This window comes from Mobula hypostoma, chromosome 9, assembly GCF_963921235.1.
Source record: "Mobula hypostoma chromosome 9, sMobHyp1.1, whole genome shotgun sequence".
NCBI lineage: Eukaryota > Metazoa > Chordata > Chondrichthyes > Myliobatiformes > Myliobatidae > Mobula > Mobula hypostoma.
Window position 1 is genome coordinate 105,157,150 of NC_086105.1, and position 23,963 is coordinate 105,181,112.

At 42.8% G+C, this 23,963-nt stretch overlaps 1 protein-coding gene across 1 annotated transcript in view; it reads left to right on the forward strand.

The window, feature by feature from the left end:
* The window catches only part of LOC134351914 (uncharacterized), a 201,738-nt gene that overhangs the window by 10,913 nt on the left and 166,862 nt on the right, over positions 1–23,963 (forward strand). The window contains exons 6-7 of the mRNA XM_063058828.1: positions 5,434–5,603; positions 20,517–20,676. Coding sequence (XP_062914898.1) covers positions 5,434–5,603; positions 20,517–20,676 — 330 coding nt within the window. The remainder of the gene's footprint in view (positions 1–5,433; positions 5,604–20,516; positions 20,677–23,963) is intronic.

The window sequence follows — 23,963 nt, forward strand, 5'->3', positions numbered from 1 at the left end:
GCTAAAAGTTACTTTTGGCAAAGCTCTTTAAATTGAAGCAGCGAAGAGCATAAGCTTTTATTGAATAGCACTTGGCCAAGTGGTAATGCTGGAATTTATCCAAAGCAGTGAAGGTTGAACAATAAATTCTTCATACAGTTCATATATGTAGAAATAGAGTTGTAGATCTTCCCTTTGTTGGTTGGACATTAAACATCATAAGGCAATGGACATATAGGACCACAGATCTCACCAGTTTCCTGTTAATGAAATGAATGGGATTAAATATCAACTTTATTTGCCATATACATTTACAAGTATTAGGAATATACAAGTATATACAAAATAAAATAATAATTATAAGAATAAGGAATTATATAAAAATAAAGTTAGAGGTTAAAGTAGATATGGAAAAAATGTGCACAAATATATAAATACCATTATGTAATTTACAATTAAAATGGCATTATTTAAAGTGGTTTAAAGTGTTTACAGTGTAGTGCAATGATTGAGGTAATAGATAGAGGGGGGTAGGGCGGCCAATTAGAATGGTTGATCAGATTAACTGCTTGAAGGAAGGAACTTTGATGGCATTATTTTTTTTTTGATAGCCCTATAGTTCTTTCCAGAAGGAAGCTTTTGGAAAAAGCAATTTGCTGGGTGGATAGTGAGTGCGATGATTTTTCCTGGCCGCTTTCAATGGGGTTGGTAATGGATGATGAAATTCCCTGCCAGTCTATTCTCTGTGCAGACGTTGCTCCATAGTCACCTATTGAACTGAAATTGCTTTTTATATTACTGAAAGGAACACTGAGTATGGAATGAGTTCAAAGTAGGCAGAAGTTGATTTCTATTTCATTAAATATTTTTGACAATTAAAATCAATTTCTTCGGAATTTATTTTTATTGATTTGGGTTTACAGGGTTGTATAATGCCAGAGAGTGGTAATAATGGTCACGAATGGACAGTTGATGTTTCAGGTTGAGACTCTTCCAACTGGAAAGGCTCTTGACCCAAAGCCTCGACTGGCATTTCCCACCATAGAATCTGTATGATTTGTTGAGTTCCTCTAGCATTTTGTGTGTTGTTCCAGATTCCTGCATCTGCAGGCCCTTGTGTCCCCATGGTAGTAATGGTGTGCCATTAAAAGCTTTACATAATTAATTATCAAAATGTATTGTACAATAATTATCAAAAGATATGCTGTAATATACCTCTTTTAATTATTGTTCTCACTTAGCTACATGGCAGCTATAAGTAAAATACTGAGAAGTGCAAATAAAATCTCTTCTGTATCTCTGGTCCTTCCCAAGGGATGTGTATGATGGTAATTTTGTTGGTGAATTCTGAAAAACATTTTTCAATCTGTGAGTGGGGAGGAAAATATTTTTTAATGTTCAGTAATAAAAGATCATTCCTTGCCAAGCCTGATAAAAAGCTGCAAATTAATCTTGACATTCAGACATACTTGTAAGATAATCTGCCTTCTTAGTCATTGAATTAAGTAGTCTATTCATAGTTGTCTCACTAATTTTTTAAAAATCACAGATCTTTGATCTAATACTGTAATGAATTTTGTCTGTAGGCGTTTAACTGCAGAGATCAGTTTAAAGCAGAGAGATTCAGGAAAAGACAGCAGGACTGGTGGACAATGGCAGTCAGTATTTGAGCTAGCCCTCAAGTTTTCATCTCATCCCATGCCCCTAATTGCTCGAATGCTGTTCACATTGTCCGGTGGTCTACAAGAGCACCAGCAATAGAAACTAACCAAATGTGCTTACTTTTAGAGCAGACTATGGGCTAGATGGGTAGCGGGTGGAGATGTGTCTCTGCCAAAGGAGGTGCAAGGCACTCTTCCTCTGCTAGCCTGTCGGTCACCCTTGGGCAAGGTGTAAAACCTGCTTAGCCCCTCCGCTCGATTAGGGTCGCGTGAAGCCGTGACAGCAAATGGTGGATGGTCGTGTGAGCAGCTGGTGCATATCACAAGTTCTGGTTATGCGACCACTGACGCCAGGCAGACAATTTCTGAAACGTATCGATGATGGCTTGGGTCATCCGTCTTGTAAAGACACTGCCCGGAAGAAGGCAATGGCAAACCTTTCTGAAGAAAAATTTACCAAGAGCAATCATGGTCAATAGACCATGATCGCCCATGCTGTATGACACGGCACAGAATGATGATGATGATGATGATGATGATGACCTAATAAGACACAGATAAAGAGTCTGTTTTCTTTCCATGCTTAGAATTGGAGGTGGTACAGTAGCATAGCGGTTAGCGTGATGCTTTTACAGTGTCAGTGACCTGGATTCAATTCTACTGCTGAGCGCAAGGGGTTTATGTGTTCTCCCAATGCCCATGTCGGCTTTGTCTGGGTGCTCCAGATTCCTCTTACATTCCAGAGATGTATGGGAGGGATGCTAGATTAATTGGTCACATGGGTGTAAGTGGGCAGAGTGGGCTCGTTCAGCCAGAAGGGCCTGTTACGGTGCTGTATCTCTAAGTAAATAGAAATAAAATAAATTAATTAAAACAGTCTAAAAGTATTCTACAGTGAAATACCTCCAGTATACAAGATCAATGCACTGTGATTTAGAATTATGTTCTCTCTTTTCTTTCATGTTCTTCATTACCACATCTTCCATTGATATAACAGTAATTCTCTCCGCATGGTAACAGGTTTTCAGCTGTGTTCCTTGAAGATAATACAAATTAATCTTGATAAATGCAACTGTCATAACAGGATTCTGGCAGAAGAGCAGTCCCATATTTTAGTGAAGGACTTGATCATACATTTAATCAGTAACATGTGCTTTTTCTCTCAATGTATTAGCAAATGTGCTCTGCTAATAATCAGTCGCCTTTGTTTAGACTATGTTGAGGTTTCATTATGGAATGTGGAATTGAGAAGATTAGATAAAAGTTTGTACTTTAATTAGCTTGAAACTTCTAGCCCTGCAAATGACATTTTGGAACATGAGGTGCCTTTTTAAGCACCAGTTTCATCTGTAAAAGAAAGCTGGCACGTACATCTCACAGTGTTGTATATGGACATAGACTTTGCCAATGATTACTCACAGTTTCTTTCTAAAAGGAAACTCCTGAGCAGGAAATTAATAAATAAAAATATGTTAGAAATGTACAAAATTGAGAATAAGGAGTGAATATGCTTAGAGTCTTTCCTAACTTGGTAGCTCAATTTTGCTTGATAGCCTGTTAGTGACTCGAATGTTGTTTGTACTATACCTCTCGTACACCAGCAGTTAATTAGAGGGAGTTAAAGTTGTTACTTTTAAAAGAAGTGATTCTTTAGCCAGCAGTAAGTGATCAGAAGAGACTAAAAAACCGATCCGTTTCTGTCCTGAGGCTAATAACAAAGAAGTATTATATAGAGTATAGAGGGAAGCATTAGTTCCATTCTACTGCTGACCTCCAGTTATTTATGCAGCTCACTGCCCTGAATAGTTTGTAATGATGTAATTGTCGGAGCTTGATGTAATGTTAGAAAGCTCAATACTCGGGCTTTCTCTTGTCAGAATGGATTGGACAGCTACTCCCATAATGTTCTCAATTCCTTCTTATTCATTGTCCTTCTTAAGGTATATCCTGTACAATACTGTCAAAAAATCTTTACTTTTATGTCTTTTGTTGCTTCTGAACTTGATACACAGCTCTGTTCTTCTGTACCGATTGAGAGTGATGGTTAGGTTCAGTACTGTATCATCATTTTTGTGGTGGGAGTTATTTAGTGACATACATGGGAACATTTAGACTGGGAATGATCATGTGGCCAGAATTAATTCCATGCAGTTATCAGCGACTTTGGAGAGCTGGTGGAGATTATAAAGACGGTGTGATTTGTAAACAAGGCTGAAAATTTAAAATGAAAACAAACAAATGTTGGTGAAAATCTCAGTAGACCAGGCAGTATCTAAGGAGAGAGAAAAACAGAGCTAATGCTTTGGTCTGGTGGCCTCTTACCAAAGCTGTCTGATGACCTGCAAGATTAATTGTTTTGCTTTCTTGAGAAATTTCTGGTTTAATTTCCAGCAATGGCAGAAGGCTATGTTTGTATGAGAAGTTCAAATTGAACATCTGGTGCGGTTAGATATGGATGGCTGATATTACAATATGTAATCACATAGCTGGCAGATCTCACATTGCCTCAGGATCCCAAACTGGAGGCTAGCATCTGTGAAGGGCCATCAACAGTTCACTCTGTTTTTCTTGTGCTCTCTGTTGCTATATCAGTTGTGCGACCAGACACCCAAGAATAATTGTTTTGTTAGGTGTCCATCCATTAGATGCATGACAGTGGTAGATGCATTGAAATTACCAAAGGATGAGAGAGCAACCAACACAAAATGCTGGAGGAACTCAGCAAGCCAGGCAGCATCTATGGAAAAGAGTACAGGCAACGTTTCAGGCCGAGACCTTTCGAGTGGCAGTGATGGATGCAAGGGGAATCAATACAATTGGACTTTCTATGGGAGTGAGGGATAATGGTTGTGTTCGGCTTGAAGAGTAAAGGGTGAGGATTTGATTTACCATCAGCAGGATGCTGGGAAATATTCGATGGAGTATTGTGTTCAGTTCTGGTTGCCTCATTATAGGAAGAATGTTGAAGTTTTAAAGACAGTGCCGAACAAATTTACCAGGATTCTGCCTGGATTAGAAAACACGTCTTAGGGGGAAAGGTTGAGGGAGTTGGGGCTTTTCATTTTGGAATGAAACAGGATGAGAGGCAACGTAATGAAGGTGTATAAGTTTGAGAAATGAAGAGTGGGTAGTGAGGGTGGCTATGGCGAATTCCACAGGATGTCTGTTTAAGATGAGTGAAGGAAATGGTTTTTTTTTTACACGTTGGTAGCTGTCTGGAATGCACTACTGGAGATGGTGGTTGAGGTAAAACATTATGTATATTTAAAAGACTCTTGGAGGGTGTGGGCTGTGTATGAAGGAAGGATTAGATTAATCATGGAATAGGTTTCTATAGGTTAGTACTACATCATGGGCTGAAGGAGCTGTGCTGTACTGGTCTATGGTCTAACTCTACTTTGGAAACATTGAGGAACTTTGGAATGAGATCTTTCTCTATCAGCCAGGAATTACCTGTCTTCATGGTGGTGAATTTGCCTTAATAGTGTGGCAAGCTGTTCCGGCTGCTGACCTCTTTGTTAGCACCAGCGCTCGCCCACATTTCAGTAGAATTGCTCCATCCCAGTGATGGTAAAGAGGCACATTCACTAGATTATGTGGTTTCTGGCAAAACAGCTATTTGTGGTTTCCTGTTTGGCAAAAACATATAAAATGTTTTCTTCATTTGCATTGCCCTTGTTGAAGCTGACATTTTCTGGGACTTTTAAAGGAGTCTGATGGAGATGCACTGTCCCTAGACTTTATTTCTTTGCCCACACATCACTTACAACTGATGTTTTGTTTCCCTATGCAGTTTCCAGACAAATTGGATGGCAGATTTGTTCTGAAATGTCATATCCCACGGGAACTACAGGACCTGCATTTCCACTCTCTGGCCCCGCAGAAGCATCAGTTATGCTAATAAAACGTGACAAAGATCTACAACAGTACTTGCTGGAAGCAGCATACTCCTACGTCACACAGGTACCTTTCTCCTTCTGATACTTGGTGAAAATGCAGATATGCCAATCAAAGCAGTGAGTAGTTACGTGTTCGTCCATTAGATGCATGATAGTGGTAGACACATTGAAATTACCCAAAGATGAGGGGGAGTGGTAATGAAGGATGCATGTGAGGCTCTGTAAAGTGAATCAATACAATTGGACTTTCTATGGGAGTGAGGGATAATGGTTGTGTTCGGCTTGGAGAGTAAAGAATGAGGATTTGATTTACCATCAGCAGGATATTGGGAGATACTCAATGGAGTATTGTGTTCAGTTCTGATTTCCCTCATTATAGGAAGGATGTTGAAGCTCTAGGGAGAGTGAAGAGGAGATTTACCAGAATTCTGCCTGGATTAGAAATCATGTCTTAAGGGGAAAGGTTGAGGGAGTTGGGGCTTTTCACTTTGGAGCGAAACAGGATGAGCAGCAACGTGATGAAGGTGTATAAGATTGAGAGACCTAGAGTGGCTAGTGAGGGTGTCAATGGCCAATTCCACAGGATGTTTGTTTAAGGTGAGTGGGGAAAACAGTGGTGGCTGTCTGAAATGCACTACTGGAGATGCACCATAATGGTCTCAGTGTGATAGGGGCAGAGGGGAGGGTGTGAGCGACTACAATAACAAGTCGAAAACACAGTACAATTGGGAATGAGGAAGTCTGGTTGATGTTAAGGGCAAGCACAGTCTGACCAGTGGGCAAAAGAACAAGCAAGCAGTAAAAGTCGCCTGCTAAGTGTCCCTGGTGGGGAGTTATCTTGGAGCAAAATGGGGAGTAGGAAGAAGACCATGACGTTGGTGGGGAGGGTATTGCATAATTATGCCAGATGGGGTTGGGTTTAAAAGGGGAAGAATTGATGCTGCCAGGGAGATGAGATTTTCCTGCTGAGGCCACTCCCATCCTGGCTTAAAGGATAACCTGGGAAAGGAGGTAACCATCTCAGCAGCTTCTGGCCTAGGAGCAAGTCTCTTCTCTCCAGTTTACTCTCAGCCACCGGTCCACAACACTGCTCCACTTGCCAGACTCTGGCCAGCACCCAATACTGCCCCACGCTGTCCGCATCAGAACCTGCCACCGCACTCTGCCTCCACCTCTGCCCATACCCGATACCCCAAACCTCGCTCACTGTGGGTTGCTCACCCACATCTGTCCGGACCCCAACACTGCCCTCCATCCCCGACCACTCAGATTCCCTACCCCTCGCCACGCAGTCTTCAACATGATCCCACACCGATTCACACCCTGGCAATGTCCTCCCACACCCGTCTGAACACCGCATTCTCTAAGGTACGTAGTAGGGTTTTCAGAAGGGCGGTGGATAGGGAGCAGGAATACATTGGGCTAAGCAGTCTCTTCCTGTAACTGAATGACTCCATGATTCTATCCTGCACTCCCACCTAAACCTCACCGTTACGATGTGCTACTGGAAAGCTGGGTGGCCATTAATAGCACACACGAGAGACGGGGAGGTTAGGAATAAACCTGCAGCTGCTTATTTAAGTTGTAAGCCTTCTACCCAGACTGCCCTCTCAGATTACGTTGGGTACATAATGCCCAGGAAACCTTGAGAACAACCCAAAAGAGACACAATATACAGGAACACATAACATATCCCTCCCAACTTACGTTAAAGATTTTCCCCTGTTCCCATACACAGACCAGCTGCTGAACTACTAACTTTCAATGGAGTCATCATCAAATTCAAACAACAACAAAAAGCATTTTATTTTCTAAACTAAGGAAAGAGGGTGGACTGCCTCTATTCCCAGACGTAACCCTGGGGATTATTCTGCCCCATGAGCTGAGAATTAGTCACTAAACTAGAGACTCAATCTGTATTGAAGCCGACTGTTTCTGTGAGGGTACCGATGACCGGGGGATGACGCCAAGGTCATTTAATCTCTTTGTGTGTGTGTGTATGTATACATCTTGGCTTGGGTACTGCATTGTCAGCAGGAAGCTCCATTGTCATTGGGCCATTGTCACTTACAAGCTGTTGAGGCTAAAGATGGAACATCGCTCCTCAGCGGATCTTTCAGACTTGGTGTTCTTCATGATGGCAACCTTGGGCCATCTGCTGTGTGCATCCACTACGACTAAGAACATGTGGCCTTCTGCAGGAAGTTCCTCCATTGTGGTTCTTCAGGCCATTCCCATGGATGCAAAGGAGCAAGTTGAGGAAAATTTCTCACTTGCTAACAATGTGGGCATGCTCTGGCCTTCTCTTCAATGGGTGCATCCTGTCCTGTCCACCAGAAGCAGCTCTGGAGCTGTAACTGCTAAAGGAAATCAGCATTCGAATGGTGCTCGGACCTCCAGGGCTCTATATCGTAATGTTGAGCAAATGGTAACCGAGCCCACTGTTGCATTTGACTAGCAACTAGGGAAGGAATGTCCTTGTGTGAACCAAAATTTGACATCAAGGGACGATGATCTATCAGTAGCCTAAGTTGTCAACCAAAGAGGAATTGATGGAATTTATTAACTCCAAAGACAGTTGTGAATGCTTTCCACTCAATCTGGGCATAGTGGCTTTCTGCCTTGCTTAATGTCCGTGATGTGAAAGCGATTGGACGCTCTTCACCCGACGGCATGATAATTTCCCCCGCACCATAGGATGATATGTCACAGACCAACAGTATGGGCATTGATGGGTTGAAGTCTATGAGTGCTTCGGATTGTGACAAAGTGTTTGGCCTTTTTAAAAGCCTCTTCACAGCGATCTATCCTCTGCCAGTTTGTAGATTAATTTAAAAGCTTGTGAAGTGGTTTCAGCATGCTAGCTGGATTAGGAGCAAACTTCATGTAGTAAATGGTAGCAGTCCTAAGAAAGATCTTAATTGACGTACATTCTGTGATGATGGAGCCTCCACGGTTGCCTTCACCTTTATGACCCCTGAGTTGTCAATCACATGGCCCAAATATTCAATTGAAGGTCAAAATGACTCACACTCGTCCTTCCAGACCCTTCACCCGGATTTCTGGAGTCATTGTGGTGTAGCATCCAAGGTTTGTAGGTGTTTATGCTCATTTTTCCCAGTGATGAGCAAGTCATCTAAACAGCTTTGTGCCCCTGTCAACCCACTCAGGATCTAGTTGATTGCTCGCTGCAACCGAGGTGATGCCAAGTGGAAGCCTTCAGTGCCTGCACATTCCTTTGTGAGGCACTATGCTCAACAGTTCCTGTTACTCTAACTCCAAATGCATCTGTAATTATGCTTGACACAAGTCAGTTGTGCTAAATGTCCATCCTCTGGCCAATCCTGCAAAAAGGTCATCAGTGAGGGGAAGAGGGTATTTTTCAACTGTAAGAACCAGGTAACTGGTTACCTTGAAGACTCCAAAAAAAAACCCTTAAAGACCCATTCCTTTTTAGGTCGGGAGCCACTGGTGTTGCCTATTTACTTAAACATACTGGTCCCAATGCCTTACTCTGGGCTAGTCTTTCCAATTCAGCATCTACCTTTGGTTTAAGGGCGTATGGAACAGGACTTGCTTTCAGGTATTTGGGTGTTGTGTCCAGCTTAACAGTGATTTCCCTCATTCCACCCAGTTCTCTGTTGAATACTTCTGTGTGTTGCTTCCATCCCTCTGTAGACCAGCGTTCCCACTCATTAAATGTACTTCATGCCAGTTGATTTTGAACTGTTCCAACCACGAGCAGCAGAGAAGCGCTGGATAACTACCTTTAACAGTGTAGAGTGGAAGTTTCTTCCTTTGTTCATTAATCTTCACTGTAACACGTACTAACCCCCTCACTGGAACAACCTCACCAATGTTATGCTCTAAAGTCAACCTCGCCCCAGAAGGGGTGAGATGCTGTAATTTCTCCTTGTAAACTGTCTTTGACACCAAAGATATTATAGTACCCTTATCCAGCTGCATCCTCACTGTGGCCCCATCCAACCATGGAATCATCCAATAGTCGACTTTGTTCCTGAAACAGAAAAAACATGCAAAGCTTCTTCAACCACAGAGTAAAAGTCAGTCTGTCCTCAGTATGCTCCATCTTTTCACATGTCCCTTTATGTTTTTCCAAAAGTCATTTTTCTTTATTTCAGTGTTTTGGTTGACGTGCTTTTTTTACTTTTATAGGTGTGTTTAAAATGTCCCTTTTTTGCCACCATTTTGGCAATCTAAATCCTTGTACCACCATTCTTTTTCTGCAAAGAATGCCACAATGGTAACATTGATTACCAATAGGTGTCTTATTCTTAAAGTCAGTAGAAACTTTATGAACTTGGGAAGGTGCGCACAATAGCTGTGCATCTTTAACTTCTATCTCCATAGATGTATGAATCTCAATTGCCTTTTGTAATGCCAGTCTGTCTTCCGTAAGCAAACATTTCTGAATTACCTCACAGATCGCATGCAAGTCTATCATGTAATGTGACATTTCAACAACTGCCCAAAATCATGGTATTCAGACAATTGTTTCAGCACCCCCACAAACTGTGAAATAGACTCTCCTTCCTCTTGATTCCTTTTATGAAACCTATTCCTCTCAGCAATAATCAAAGGTTTAGGTGAATAGTGCTCCTTTAAGACTTTAACTATATCCTCATATGGCTTATCGCCAGGCTTTGCAGGTTGCACTAGACCGCGCAGTAAATTAAACATTTTTGCACCCTTCACAGTCATAAAAGTTGGAAAATGTATATCATCTCAAACTTGAGTCACCAATGCAAAATATTCAAATCTTTCAATATATGATCTACATTGTGTCCTTTCTACTACCTATTGTGTTTTTCCCTATTCTTTCTTCACCTTTCCTGCCTATCACCTCCCCGCCTCCCTTCCCCCACCCCTTTATGTTTCCCCTTACTGGTTTTTCACCTGGAACCTACCAGCCTTCTCCTTCCCACCCTCCCCCGACCTCCTTTACAGGGCCTCTGTCCCTTCCCTCCTCAGTCCTGACGAAGGGTTCCGGCCCAAAACATTGACTGATCGTTTCCATGGATGCTGCCCAACCTGCTGAGTTCCTCCAGTGTGTTGTGAGTGTTGCTTTGACCCCAGCATCTGCAGATTATTTTGTGTTTAAGATTGAAAATTAGTTGTTTGTCCTATGTACATTAAAACATACAGTGAATTTTGAGTCAATGACCAATGCTCCACCTTACCTTTTTCATGTTGCCTCCCTCCTTCAAACCAGACCCTCACACTTTGATCCCTCTTAACAGCATCTTTTAACTCGAACTTCAAACTATAAAAAGATCCTACTGCTGTACTTAATTGTTAATCTCTTTCTAACCCGGTTAATAGGGGAATGACAGAAAGGAAATCGAAGCTGACAAAAAGGAATGAGGTGCCAGAGGAAGTGGTAGAGATGGGTATCTTTCTGCTTAAAAGACATTTAGACAGGTACATGGACAGGAAAGGCTCCGGGCCAAACATGGGCAAATGAGACTAGCTCAGGAAGGTACTTTGGTCGGCATGAATGGGTTGTGCTAAGGGATCTGCATCCATGATGTCTAACCCTTTGGCATGTGTCAATAACACGTGTTATTATTAAAGTAATTTCCTCATCCGTTTTCAAAAGATGGAGGTAGTTAAAATCAGGGCCATCATAAACACCACAATTATTTTCTAATGATGTTACAAGAGAGACTACATCAGACAACTTGCAGACCATGAGAATACTGTTCGACATTATAAAAGAGTCTTATAAATGGACAAATGCCACTTCTTGATGGTCAAAAATAATCCCCTGTGGTTTTCTAATGAAATTACAGTTTATTAACTCACTTTGTGTATTGATATTATTTGGTCATTGAGTTAGGAATGTTCTCTCTGCTGTGGAGATGAAAACAAAATGACATTGAAATTAAAGTGACTTTATGGCCCTACTCCGTGATTCTTATTAACGACCTGGATGTGGGGTAGAAGGGTGGGTTGGCAAGTTTGCAGACAACACGAAGGTTTGTGGTGTTGTAGATAGTGTAGAGGATTGTCAAAGATTGCAGAGAGACATTGATAAGCTGCAGAAGTGGGCTGAGAAGTGGCAGATGGAGTTCAACCCGGAGAAGTGTGAGGTGGTACACTTTGGAAGGACAAACTCCAAGGCAGAGTACAAAGTAAATGTCAGGATACTTGGTAGTGTGGAGGAGCAGAAGGATCTGGGGGTGCATGTCCACAGAACCCTGAAAGTTGCCTCACAGGTAGATAGGGTAGTTAAGAAAGCTTATGGGGTGTTAGCTTTCATAAGTCGAGGGATAGAGTTTAAGATGTAATGATGCAGCTCTATAAAACTCTGGTTAGGCCACACTTGGAGTACTGTGTCCAGTTCTGGTTGCTTCACTATAGGAAGGATGTGGAAGCATTGGAAAGGATACAGAGGAGATTTACCAGGATGCTGCCTGGTTTAGAGAGTATGGATTATGATCAGAGAAAAAGGGAGCTAGGGCTTTACTCTTTGGAGAGAAGGAGGATGAGAGAAGACATGATAGAGATATACAAGATAATAAGAGGAATAGATAGAGTGGATAGCCAGCGCCTCTTCCCCAGGGTACCACTGCTCAATACAAGAGGACATGGCTTTAAGGTAAGGGGTGGGAAGTTCAAGGGGGATATTAGAGGAAGGTTTTTTACTCAGAGAGTGGTTGGTGCGTGGAATGCACTACCTGAGTCAGTGGCGGAGGCAAATACACTAGTGAAGTTAAAGAGAGTACTAGACAGGTATATGGAGGAATTTAAGGTGGGGGGTTATATGGGAGGCAGGGTTTGAGGGTCGGCACAACATTGTGGGCCGAAGGGCCTGTAATGTGCTGTGCTATTCTATGTTCAAACCGGGCTCTCTGTTGTCTGACGCATTCCATTGTTTAAATTACCATTTAATAATATGAAGAATTCCAAAAACTTGATTCTTGATAGTGCAAGTTCCTAAGTGGTATACAGATCTATATTTACAGATGGCCAGAAGTCAATATGGTACTGATTGGCATCAAAGCAGATAAGACTGATTTAAAAAACCAATTCCTGAAAGAAGAGAGAGAGCACAAGAGAAGGGAGGCTAGTTTTTATACATTGGACTTCTGAACTTAATATTGTGGCAGCTTATTCATGTGTAGGGAGGTTGGGAAACTGAGTTTTCATAACTGTGGGGCAGCCTGCACAGCTGATAAAATGTGAAGGAGAAGCAACAAGAATAATTGGAAGGCTTAACATGGGCATTATTTTCGTAGGAAATGTATGTATACACTTTGCCTTTCTGGAGTTCACACAGAAAATATCGAGATCAATCAAGCTGTAACTTAAGCTTTACATGTTTGTTGCTAAGGTGGAGGCTACACAAATTAGCAAATGGTTCAAGTGTCTAATATTCTGTCCGCTGAAAGGTCGAGAAGACTTCTTCAGAATTTTTGCATAAAAAGAACGATTATTGCCCATAAATTGAAGACAATGGACCATACTTTCCAGACTTACTGATGCTTATGAATAAATATGATTGAGTAAACACAAATATGATTGGGCACATGGCCAAGTGTTTAAGGCATTGGACTAGCGACCTGAAGGTTGTGAGTTCGAGCCCCAGCCAAGGCAACATGTGTTGTGTCCTTGAGCAAGGCACTTAATCACACATTATTCTGTGATGACACTGGTGCCAAGCAGTATGGATCCTAATGCCCTTCCCCTGGACAACATTGGTGTCATGGAGAGGGGAGACTTGCAGCATGGGCAACTGCTGGTCTTCCATACAACCTTGCCCAGGCCTGCGCCCTGGAGAGTGAAGACCCTTGTCTTATGGATGCCTTTACTAACTTAAGCAGGTAAACCAGACTGTTAGATATTTACCAGGATCAAAATTATGAATGACCTCAGTACCAGTAGACTGTGAGTTGGTTGGACAAAGATGGAACAATGTGTCTACTTTCAGAGTGGGAGTTTTCACTGCCGTGACTCCTTGTCCTTCAGGAGCGTGAGGAGAGCACAGCACCTGAATAGTGAATGTGCATTCTGCAGAACTAACCACTGCCGGCACCAATCTTATCAGACCTGATCCCGCTTATTGGAGCTCACAAAACAAGGATGTACAAGGAGGTTTAGACTTGAGTTCAGCTCAGAACAGAATGTAGAACAGTACAGTAGAGGAACAAGCTCTTTGGCCCACTGATTCTGGACCAACCATGATGCCAAAAGAAAAATTGACCCAGCTGTCTGTACAGATATCCTTCCATTCTCGTCAAGTTCATGTGTCTGTCGAAATACCTCATTAACATTAGTATTGTATCTGCTTTTCACCACGCCCCTTGGCATTGAATTCCAGGCACCCATCAATCTCCAAGTAAAATAAAAATTGCCTTGCACATTCTGTTAAATTTTCCCCTTCCCATTAAAACTGTGCCCTCTAGTATTTAATGTTTATACTCCAGGAGAGAGACTGTATCTATCCCATAAACCTAGAGTTCATACTTTATGATTAGGAGTGCTATTTCAATCAACAAAGGTAACTGACGCACCTCTGTTCCTCACAAGCATGGAGGAGCAACCAGTTTATTCTCACTTCATTATCAGTGGCACAGAGATAAGAGTGGAGGAAATGTAGGTGTAGCAGATATTCCAGTAACCTCTCGCACAACTGCAGGGTGGTAGAAAGCCAAAAACCTGAGCAATTCCATTATAATTGCTGCTTGCGTGGAGTTTGCATCTTCTCCTTGTGACCACGTGACTTTTCTCCCTGGGTACTCTGACCAACCACAGCCTCAGTCCAGAGCGCCAGCAGGCTTGCTCATCACGGCGTCTGACTGGCAACTGGAAGTCGTTCTTGGCCAGCAGTTAAAGTTCCCTGACTTCATCACGCCATCTTCCCTGAGGCCTGACATGGTCATTCTGTCAGAAACCTCAAAGCAGGTGGTCATGGTAGAATGGACAGTTCCTTGGGAGGACTAGGTTCAGGCATTCGGGTGTAAGAAACCAAACACTAAGAGCTGGTAGAGCAATGCCAGAGACACTGGAGAGCACGAGGTGAGCCTGTAGAGGTAGGGTGTAGAGGTTTTGCTTGCTGTGCAGAACCGACTCCCTCCACTGCACTGTGGAGGCTATCAGGACCACCACAGAGGCTGCTGAGCGAGCCTCCAGATGGCTCTGGATCAAGAGGTGTGACCTGTGAATCATTGCTCCTGGGACACAAGCCAGGGCCTGATCAGCCTGGCTGGGACACCTGGGCAAGGATATCTGATGTTGAAAGACCCAAAACATCCAGTGGACCTGAGGTTACATCACTGATGATGTGTCCCAGCGCATCACAGGATGGACCTCAGCCTCACCTTTCATATAGGCTTGTGAGTTAGTACGTTAATCGCCATTGAAAGTGATCCCTTCTTTGTAGATCAGTGATAGGATCGGGTGGCAATAGGGAAGCAATAGGCTACAGAAAAATAGTCAGGGGAATGGGATTGTTCTCTGAGCTAACCTAGATTTAATGGGCCAGGTCACTTTTTCTATTGTTATACGAACATGTGAAAATAAGACAAGGGTCTGAACAAAATATTGTAGTAAAGATGGAATTGAGATACTATTGCCTCAAGATTCATTCATGGGCTGGGAACTGAGCCTCTGCTCCTTGGAATTGTGATCAGAAATGAGTATCCAATAATTCCAGGCTCCAATTCAAAAATGTTTCATCAGGTACACCACAGCCATGGCTACACACAGCCTCTGCTTTAAATAATCCAGAGAGATGATTTAATTTTAAATTGCCAGCTTATTAAATTGCACAGAAAACATTAGCTGGAGCCAAACAAAATTCAAACAGAAAAAAAAGTAAAAAATCTGTAGAAGCTGGAAATCGTTGACAACCAACTGATAAATTATCTAAACATTATTTTGAGTGAATTGATTTTTAATCTGTTATTTCCAGTGAATAGAACAAAAACTAGACCTTTGATAGAATATTTATTTTATTGTTAGTGCTCAGCTATGCAAAATTATGAAAGCCAGAAAAAGTTCTCACTGGGCTAATATTGCAGATTATGGGAAGAAACTCTGTATAGTACAACACAACTGGCAGACTGAGCAGTGGGCAAGCAGAGGAGGTCAAGATGCAGGAAGAGTGAGGGGGAGGAGGCCATGTTTACTCAGATTGTTCAGTGATCACAATATGCGATATCTCCATGATGTCCTCACTGATGCAGCCTGTCACAACTGGAATTGCAACATCAGAGAAGGTCAAGAAAAAAAGTTCCACTGGCCATCAAGATGATTTCAGTAACAAGCTTGTTTCACATCTGGCTCCTCCTAGACTAAAACTGGGGATATTTTTGTTTCCGTCCTTCCTCACAACATAGCAGGAAATCATTCAACTCATTGAGGTTTATTTCAGCTCACAGAGCATCCAATTCCCTTGATAATTTCCCCTATGACCTAATATCCTTACATTCCCGTCAATTCTTCCAAGTTTGTGGCACCCACCACTGGATTTAGTGACAAATTAACTGACGAACCCACAGGTTTTTGAGATGCAAAAGTTGTCTGGAATACCAAGTGAAGACAAGCATAGTGAAAATGATAGCAGCAAACCTCATACAAACAGAACTGAAGGTCAGGATTGAATTTAGCTGCTGGTGCTACTAGGTGCACTTCTGCGTCACTTTATTCATCTTCTGCCACTAACCTTGTACCCCTCTGAAACTATGTCAGCGTCTGCTTGGCCACAATCCTAAACTTAAGCTGCCACAAAGTGCAGAAATTAAATTATAATGTAGATCAGGCCATGTTCAAAACACAGCCTGTCATCCATGTGCACTTCCTTAAAAGCCAACTCCTTTGTGTCTCGGCCAAGCCTGGTTCTGTTCCAGTGATCACCACATAGCAGATGTGACAGCTACTATGTGTCAGTGGAGGAGAATGCAGTCAGCCGTGGAGAATGACATGGCGCAGATCTAGGCCTGGACCCTTCTGGGTACTCCAGATTCCTTCCACGTCCCAAAGACACGCAAGCTGGTAGGTTAATTGGCAACCGTACATCACCCCTGTTGTGTAGGTGAGTGGTAGAATCTGGGGGAGTCGATGGGAATGTGTAAGGTCTTGAGTCCCCACAGCATGTGGCATTGATTTTCACATGTATCTGGTGCCCTGCCTTTAATGTCTCTAATTGGAGGAGAGGTACCTGACATTACAACTTTCTACCTCCTCCCACAAGCTCAATAAAAGTCTGCTCTCTCCGACATTCTACCGTTATTCACTGCGTCCTTGCTCATCTTCACTTCCAGCCAGCACTTGCTTTCGCTCCACTGACCTCATGGCAAGTGCAGTTAGGAGATGCAGGCTAGCTTCAGCTGGTCGTGTCCACTCACAATATTGGATTGAATTGAACTGACTTTATTTCTTACATGAGGAGTAAAAATCTTTACGTTACGTATCCATCTAAATGTGCAGTGTGCAATCATAGTAATTTATAATAAATAGAACAGTCATTGTAATATAGAGTACACTCAGATCAGCGTGAGTTCATCAGTCAGTTGGCCTGGTGGAAGAAGCTATCCTGGAGCCTGTTGGTCCTGACTTTTATGCTGCGGTACCGCTTCCCGGATGGTAGCAGCAGGAATAGATTGTGGCTGGGATGACTGGGGTCCCCAATGATCCTATGGATCCTTTTTACACACCTGTCTTTGTAAATGTCCTGAATCATGGGAAGTTCACAACTACAGATGCGCTGGGCTGTCCGCACCACTCTCTGCAGAGTCCTGCGATTAAGGGAGGTACAGTTCCCATTCCAGGCAGTGATGCAGCCAGTCAGGGTGTTCTCAATTGTGCCCTGTAGAAAGTTCTTAGGATTTAGGGGCCAATACCAAACTTTCTCAACCATCTGAGGTGAAAGAGGCACTGTTGTGCCTTTTTCACCACACAGCTGGTGTGTACAGACCATGTGAGGTCCTCGTTGATGTGGATGCTGAGCAGCTTGAAGCTCTTTACCCTCTTAACCCCAGATCCATTGATGTCAGTAGGAGTTAGCCCGTCTCCCTTCCTCCTGTAATCTACAACCAGCTCCTTTGTTTTTGCAACATTGAGGGAGAGGTAGTTTTCTTGACACCACTGTGTCAGAGAGATAACTTCTTCCCTGTAGGCCATCTTGTTATTGTTTGAGATAAGGCCAATCAATATAGTGTTGTCCGCAAATTTAATTAGCAGATTGGAACTGTGGGTGTCAACACAGTCATGGGTATACAGGGAGTAAAGGAGGGGACTTAGTACGCAGCCCTGAGGGGCTCCTGTATTGAGAGTAGGAGGGTTGGAGGTGAGGGAGCCCACTCTTACAACCTGCTGGCGATCTGACAGGAAGTGCAGGATCCACCTGCACAAGGCAGGGTCAAGGCCGAGGTCTCTGAGTTTCTTGTCAAGCCGGAATGGTGTTGAATGCTGAACTGTAGTCCATCAACAGCATTCTCACATAAGCATCCTTCTTCTAAGATGTGTAAGGACGGTGTGTAGAGCAGTGGCTATTGCACCATCTGTCGATTGGTTTGCCAGTAGGTTGTGTAGGAGGTTCAGTTTGGATGGTAGCAAGCTGCAGATCTAATCCTTGACCAGCCTCTCAAAGCTTTTGCTTATTATTGAGGTGAGTGCAACAGGATGCCAGTTGTTCAGATATATTGCCTTGGTCTTTTTTGGTACAGGGACAATGGTGGATAATTTGAAGCAGCAGGGCACTCTACACTGGGAGAGGGAGAGATTAAAAATGTCTGTAAACACACCTGCCAGTTGTGCTGTGCACATCCTAAGTACTCGCCATGGGATGCCGTCCGGTCACGCAGCCTTGCAACTGTCCACTCATTGGAAACATCTGTGTACCTCAGTCTCAGAGATGACCAGGTTGCTGGTTGTAGCGGTGGCTTTCCTCAGAGACTCAGAGTTAGTGACATCGAACCGAGCATAAAAGTGATTGAGCTCACCTGGGAGAGAGACCCCGATGTTGGCAGCACCGCAACGTTTGTCTTTGAAGTCTGCGATGATATGCAGCCCTTGCCACAAGTCACATGTGCCATTCATTGTGGATTTTGACTCAGTCTTCTCCCTACATTGTTGTTTCGCAGCCTTGATAGCTTTGCGCAGATCGTAGCTGCTTTCCTAGAGCTCTAGTTGTTCTCCAGTGATGTAACTCGATGTCACGCTGTAAGTGCTGCTAGCACGGAACTATTGATCCAGGGTTGGTCTCCTGCTAACAAACAGTGGAGTTGGTGTTGGCTGGGAGCAGAAATGAAATGACCAGGAAGGAAGTTGGCATACTGTCTGCCCGATTATTAATGTACTCCATTTGCTTAATCACCTTTCTTGAGCTATCCAATTTAACTACTGAATAGTTCTGAAAACAGTAAGGTGAACCCGTCTACATCAGAGCACTTCTAGAGTTAAAGATAGGAACATCAGGCAGAGTAGCAAAAGTTCCACCCCCCTCCGTCTCTTATGTAAAGTATATGAAAATGGTTTTCCTAATGATGGAGCCACTAAGGAGAGTTTAATAAAAATATTTATCCCCTCTGCCCATTTCTGGATTACCTTAGGAAGTTCTCTGAATTCTTGTTCCCAATATCGTTCCATTTGATTTGCTTTCATGTAGGGAATTAGCATGTTTTCCAGCCTGCTTGAACGTCAGAGAAAGAATTCATGTCCAATTTAATTTATCACTTGGCTAGAAACTGGCTGAAACTTGTGGCTCACAGACTTTATAAAATAAGCTAATGGCTTGAGAAATAACTCAATTCCCCAGTTCCCTTCTGACAGTGGGTACCGCCGCATGCTGTATTTCACTCCTGGCTATCTGTGTTTACACTCCTTATGCAATGAGGGTAAGAAGGCTGAGGAGCTGGAGAGTAAAACTGACACCAGGCAAGACATTACCCTGTCTACTTGTTGGTGTTGCAACTGCCCATCACTTCAAACATGATTATGTTTTCAAAATGGCAATCTGAAATCCTTGACAGGGAGCTGGAAGCAGGTTCTGGCAGGACTGGCATGTATTCAAGTCAGATTGCTAGTAGTGAAGGAGGTAAAAAAGCTGTCTGATTCAAAACACAGTAAAACTAACTATTATTTTCTATGTTTTGATGACTTTTATGCAGCTGTGCTAGTTTATTCGATGCTTGTAATTACTCACATCCTGTTATGTTTTACTTTGAATAATTTGCTAGTTTCTCTGAGTTGACATTTTCTCATTTGGATATGAAATTCCTATTGGTACCTCTTTTACAGAGATGATTGTGAGAAATTCTCTCAAAAAGTACATTCTGTTGTTTGTCTCCTCAAATACTACATGTTGTGTTGAATCTCTTCTTCAATTCCCCACTCTGGCCTCTTATCTCTTCTCCTCACCTTCCTATCGCTTCCTCCTTCCCTTTCTCCCATGGTCTCCCCTCCTCTTTTCCCCTCCCCTCCTATCAGATTCCTTCTTCTCCAGCTCTTTGCCTTTTCTACCTATCACCTTCCAGCTTCTTATTTCATCCCTCTTCCCCCATCCATTTGGTTTCACCTATCACCTTCTAGCTTGTCCTTTTTCCCCTCCTCCCACCCTCCCCACCACCTTGTTCTGACATCTTCCTTTCCTGTCCCGATGAAGGGTCTCAGCTCAAAATGTCAACTGTTTGTTCATTTCCATTGATGCTGCCTGACCTGCTGAGTTCCTCCAGCATTTTCTGTTTTTATTTGGCAATATTTCCCAATGGTCTTTATGTTCAAAATCTTATGCTAATTTGTAATTTTTAGATCCTGTAAACATGGCCTGAACTTAAATAACCTTCAAATATAATGGCAAATTATAGAATATCTGGGCATATTGTGCTGAAAAAATATTGGTACCAACTCAAAAATAACTACTGTTAACACGTATGCTTTTTCTCATTCTCCCAAGTATGGGCTAAACAAACAAATCACTCCAATGATTTAACAAATTAATTTTCTTTTCCAGAAGAACACCTGGTTTCCAGCTGAGGCTGTACTACACTTTTATATGGGAACTCCACAGTCAGAAGTCAAAAGGGACATAGCCATCGATTTTCAAATGAACTACCCCAAACGGAAGCTATTAGCCAAAATTGTTCATCCAAGGAAGATGATAACAATAGTTGGTGAGCTGGGCTGTGTAACTTCAAATGTATTGAATTCTTAAAATTTTGTGTAAGTGATATGAGTAATCAAGATCAGTAGAACTAAATTCATAATAATTTACTTCTCAATGTTCAACGTCAATTTATTATCATCTGTCACCATATATAACCCAGAGGTTAATTTTCTTGCGGACAATCACAGTGAATACAAGAAATGTAACAGAATCAGTGAAAGACCATCCCCAACAGAATGGAGAAGCAACCAATCTGCAAAAAAAATGAACTATGCAAATACAAAAAGAAAGAGAAAACGTAATAATAAAAATAAATAAGCAATGAATATTGAGGATATGAGAGGAAGAGTCCTTGTGAGTGAGTCCATAGGCTGTGTGAATAGTTTGGTGAGGGGCTGAGTGAAGTTATCTCCTCTGTTTCAAGAGGCTGATGGTTGAGAGATAATAACTGATCCTGAACCCGTGCTGCAGGTCCTGAGGTTCCTGTACCACTTTTCTGATGGCTGCAGCAAGAAAAGAGCATGGCTTGATTGGTGGAGGTCCCTGATGGATGCTGATTTCCTGTGACACCACTGCACAGCGGTGGGGACGGCTTTACCCATGATGGGCTGGGCCATATGCTCTACTTTTTGTCGGCTTTTCTGTACAAGGGCATTGGTGTTTTCATACTAGGCCATGATACAATCAGTCGATATATTCTCCACCACACATCTATAGAAGTTTGTCAAAGTTTTAGGTAACATGCCGAAACTTTGCAAACTTCCGACCCTCTCCAACTCTGATTCCCTGATGAGGACTGGCTCATGGATCTCCGGTTGCCTCCTCCTGAAGTCAATGTTCAGCTCCTTGGTCTTGCTGACATTGAATGAGAGATTGTTGTTATGGCACCACTCAGCCAGATTTTCAGTCTCCCTCCTGTAAGCGGAGTCATCACTACCAACAGTGATGTTGTCCAGCAAACTTAAATATGGTATTCGAACTGGACTTATTCTCACAGTTACAAGTGTAAAGTGAGTAGAGCAGGGGGCTGTTCACACAGCCTTGTGGTGCACCTGTGCTGATGGATATTGTGGAGCAGACGCTGTTTCCAATCAGAACTGTCTGGTGTCTGCAAGTGAGGAAATCAAGGATCCAGTTGCACAAGGAGACATTGAAGCCTATTGATTGGGTTTGAGGGGCTGATGGTATTGAATGTTGAGCTGTAGTCAATGAAGAGCATCTTTGCTGCCCAGATGTTCCAGGATTGAGTGAGGTGCCAATGAAATAGCATCTGGTATTGACCTACACAAAAAATGCTAGTTTACGCAGCAGGTCAGGCAGCATCTATAGGAAGAGGTACTGTCGACTTTTTGGGCTGGGACAGCGAAGTGTCCTGGCCCGAGAAGTCGACAGTACCTCTTCCTATAGATGCTGCCTGACCTGCTTCGTAAACCAGCATTTTTTGTGTGTGTTGCTTGAATTTCCAGCATGTTCAGATTTCTTCGTGCCTAGTATTGACCTGTTGTGCTGGTAGGCAAACTGGAGGGCTTCTCAGGCAGGAGCTGATATATTTCATCATCAGCTTCTCAAAACATTTCATCACAGTGGATGAAAGTGCTATTGGATGATAGTCACTGAGGAGGGTTACCATGTTCTTCTTAAACACCAGTATAATTGAAGCCTGCTTGAAGTAGGTGGATACCTCAGACTGTCAAAGAGAGAAGTTAAAGATATCAGTCCACACTCCAAGCAGATGATTAGCACAAGTCTTTAGTACTCAGCCGGGTGCCAAGCCTGGGCCAGATGCTTTCAGCGGGTTCACTTTCCTGAAAGATGCACTCACATAGGCCTCAGAGCCTGAAATCACAGGGTCTTTGGGGGCTGTGGGAGTTTGTGAAAGTGCCTCCATGTTTTGGTGGTCAAAGCAAACATAAAAGGCATTGAGCTCATGTGAGAGCGAAGCCTTGTTGTCACCCCTGTCACTTGGTTTAACTTTGTAGGAGGTGATGGCATTCTAGTCCTGCCACAGTTGTCAAGTATCCTTCAGTCATTCAAGTTTGGTCCAGAATTATCACTTTGCATGTGAGATGGCTTTCTGGAGATCATACCTGGACTACTTGTATTAAACTTCAGTTGTATTCAGTTCTAGTGACCAAGTTAAATACAAGATGTCCAGATATCTGGCCCTCGGTAAATTGTGGAGCTCATGGTTCATCCAGAGCTTCTGCTTGGGGAAGACGCTGAATGATTTTGTGGACACACGGTTGTCCATGACTGTTTTTGTAAAGTCCGTGGCAAATATCATATATTAGTTCAGATCCTCTGATGAGCCCTTGAAGACAGCCCAGTACACAGATTTGAAGCAATCCTGTAGCCACTCCTCCACCTCCCAGAGGAGTGGTAAGGAGGTTGCCCGTACCTCTGGAGCCTTGCTCTTTAGCCTCCACCTGTATGCAGGTAGGAGGAGGACAGCTAAGTGATCAGATTTACTCAAATGAAGTCTACCATGGAGCGGTAGGCATTCCTAATTGTAGTGTAACAGTGATCAAATGTGTTAGGACCCCTGGTGCTGCAGGTGATATGCTGATAATAATTGGGCAGAGATTTCCTCAAACAAGCTTGACTGAAGTCCACAGTAATGATTTGAAAGGCATCAGGGTAGGCTGGTTCTTGTTTGCTGATCACAGCATTCAGTATCTTGAGTGTCTGCTTAACATTGGCAATTAGCAATATGTAAATTGCAGTCAGCATCACAGAAGAGAACTCATTGGTAAGTATACGTAGAAAGTCAGCATTTAATTATTAGCTGTTCCAGGTTGGAGTACAAGAATGCGACAAGACTGCTACATCTGAGCACCACAAAGAATTTATCATGAAACACAGACCCACTGCCTCCCAAACCTTTTGCCTTCTCCGAATCAGCAGTTCAGTCCAACTAATATATTGAGAAGCTCTTGGATCTTATCTTCTTATCTGGTGTGTCTGAAGTGAACCATATCTCTGTGAAACACCAGCACAGCAATTCCTCATTTCCCTCCAATACAGCAATCAGAGGGAATGAGCAATGTATTACCTAAGTTTAAAAGCCATGATCCCAGAGGTTGTCTATAAGGTTCCTAACTGCATTATTACCCAATCGATGAGAATCCTACCAAAGGGAAAGATGCAATGTAGAATCCCCAGTACACAATGAAGGAGCTGATGATGATGCTTCAACTAGTCTCAGCACTGTTCTGCTGGAATTGGGAGCTTTTTACCTCCTGTTTCATTCTATTGTAGTTGAAAACAATTATCAGCATGAAAGTGAGGTAAGGA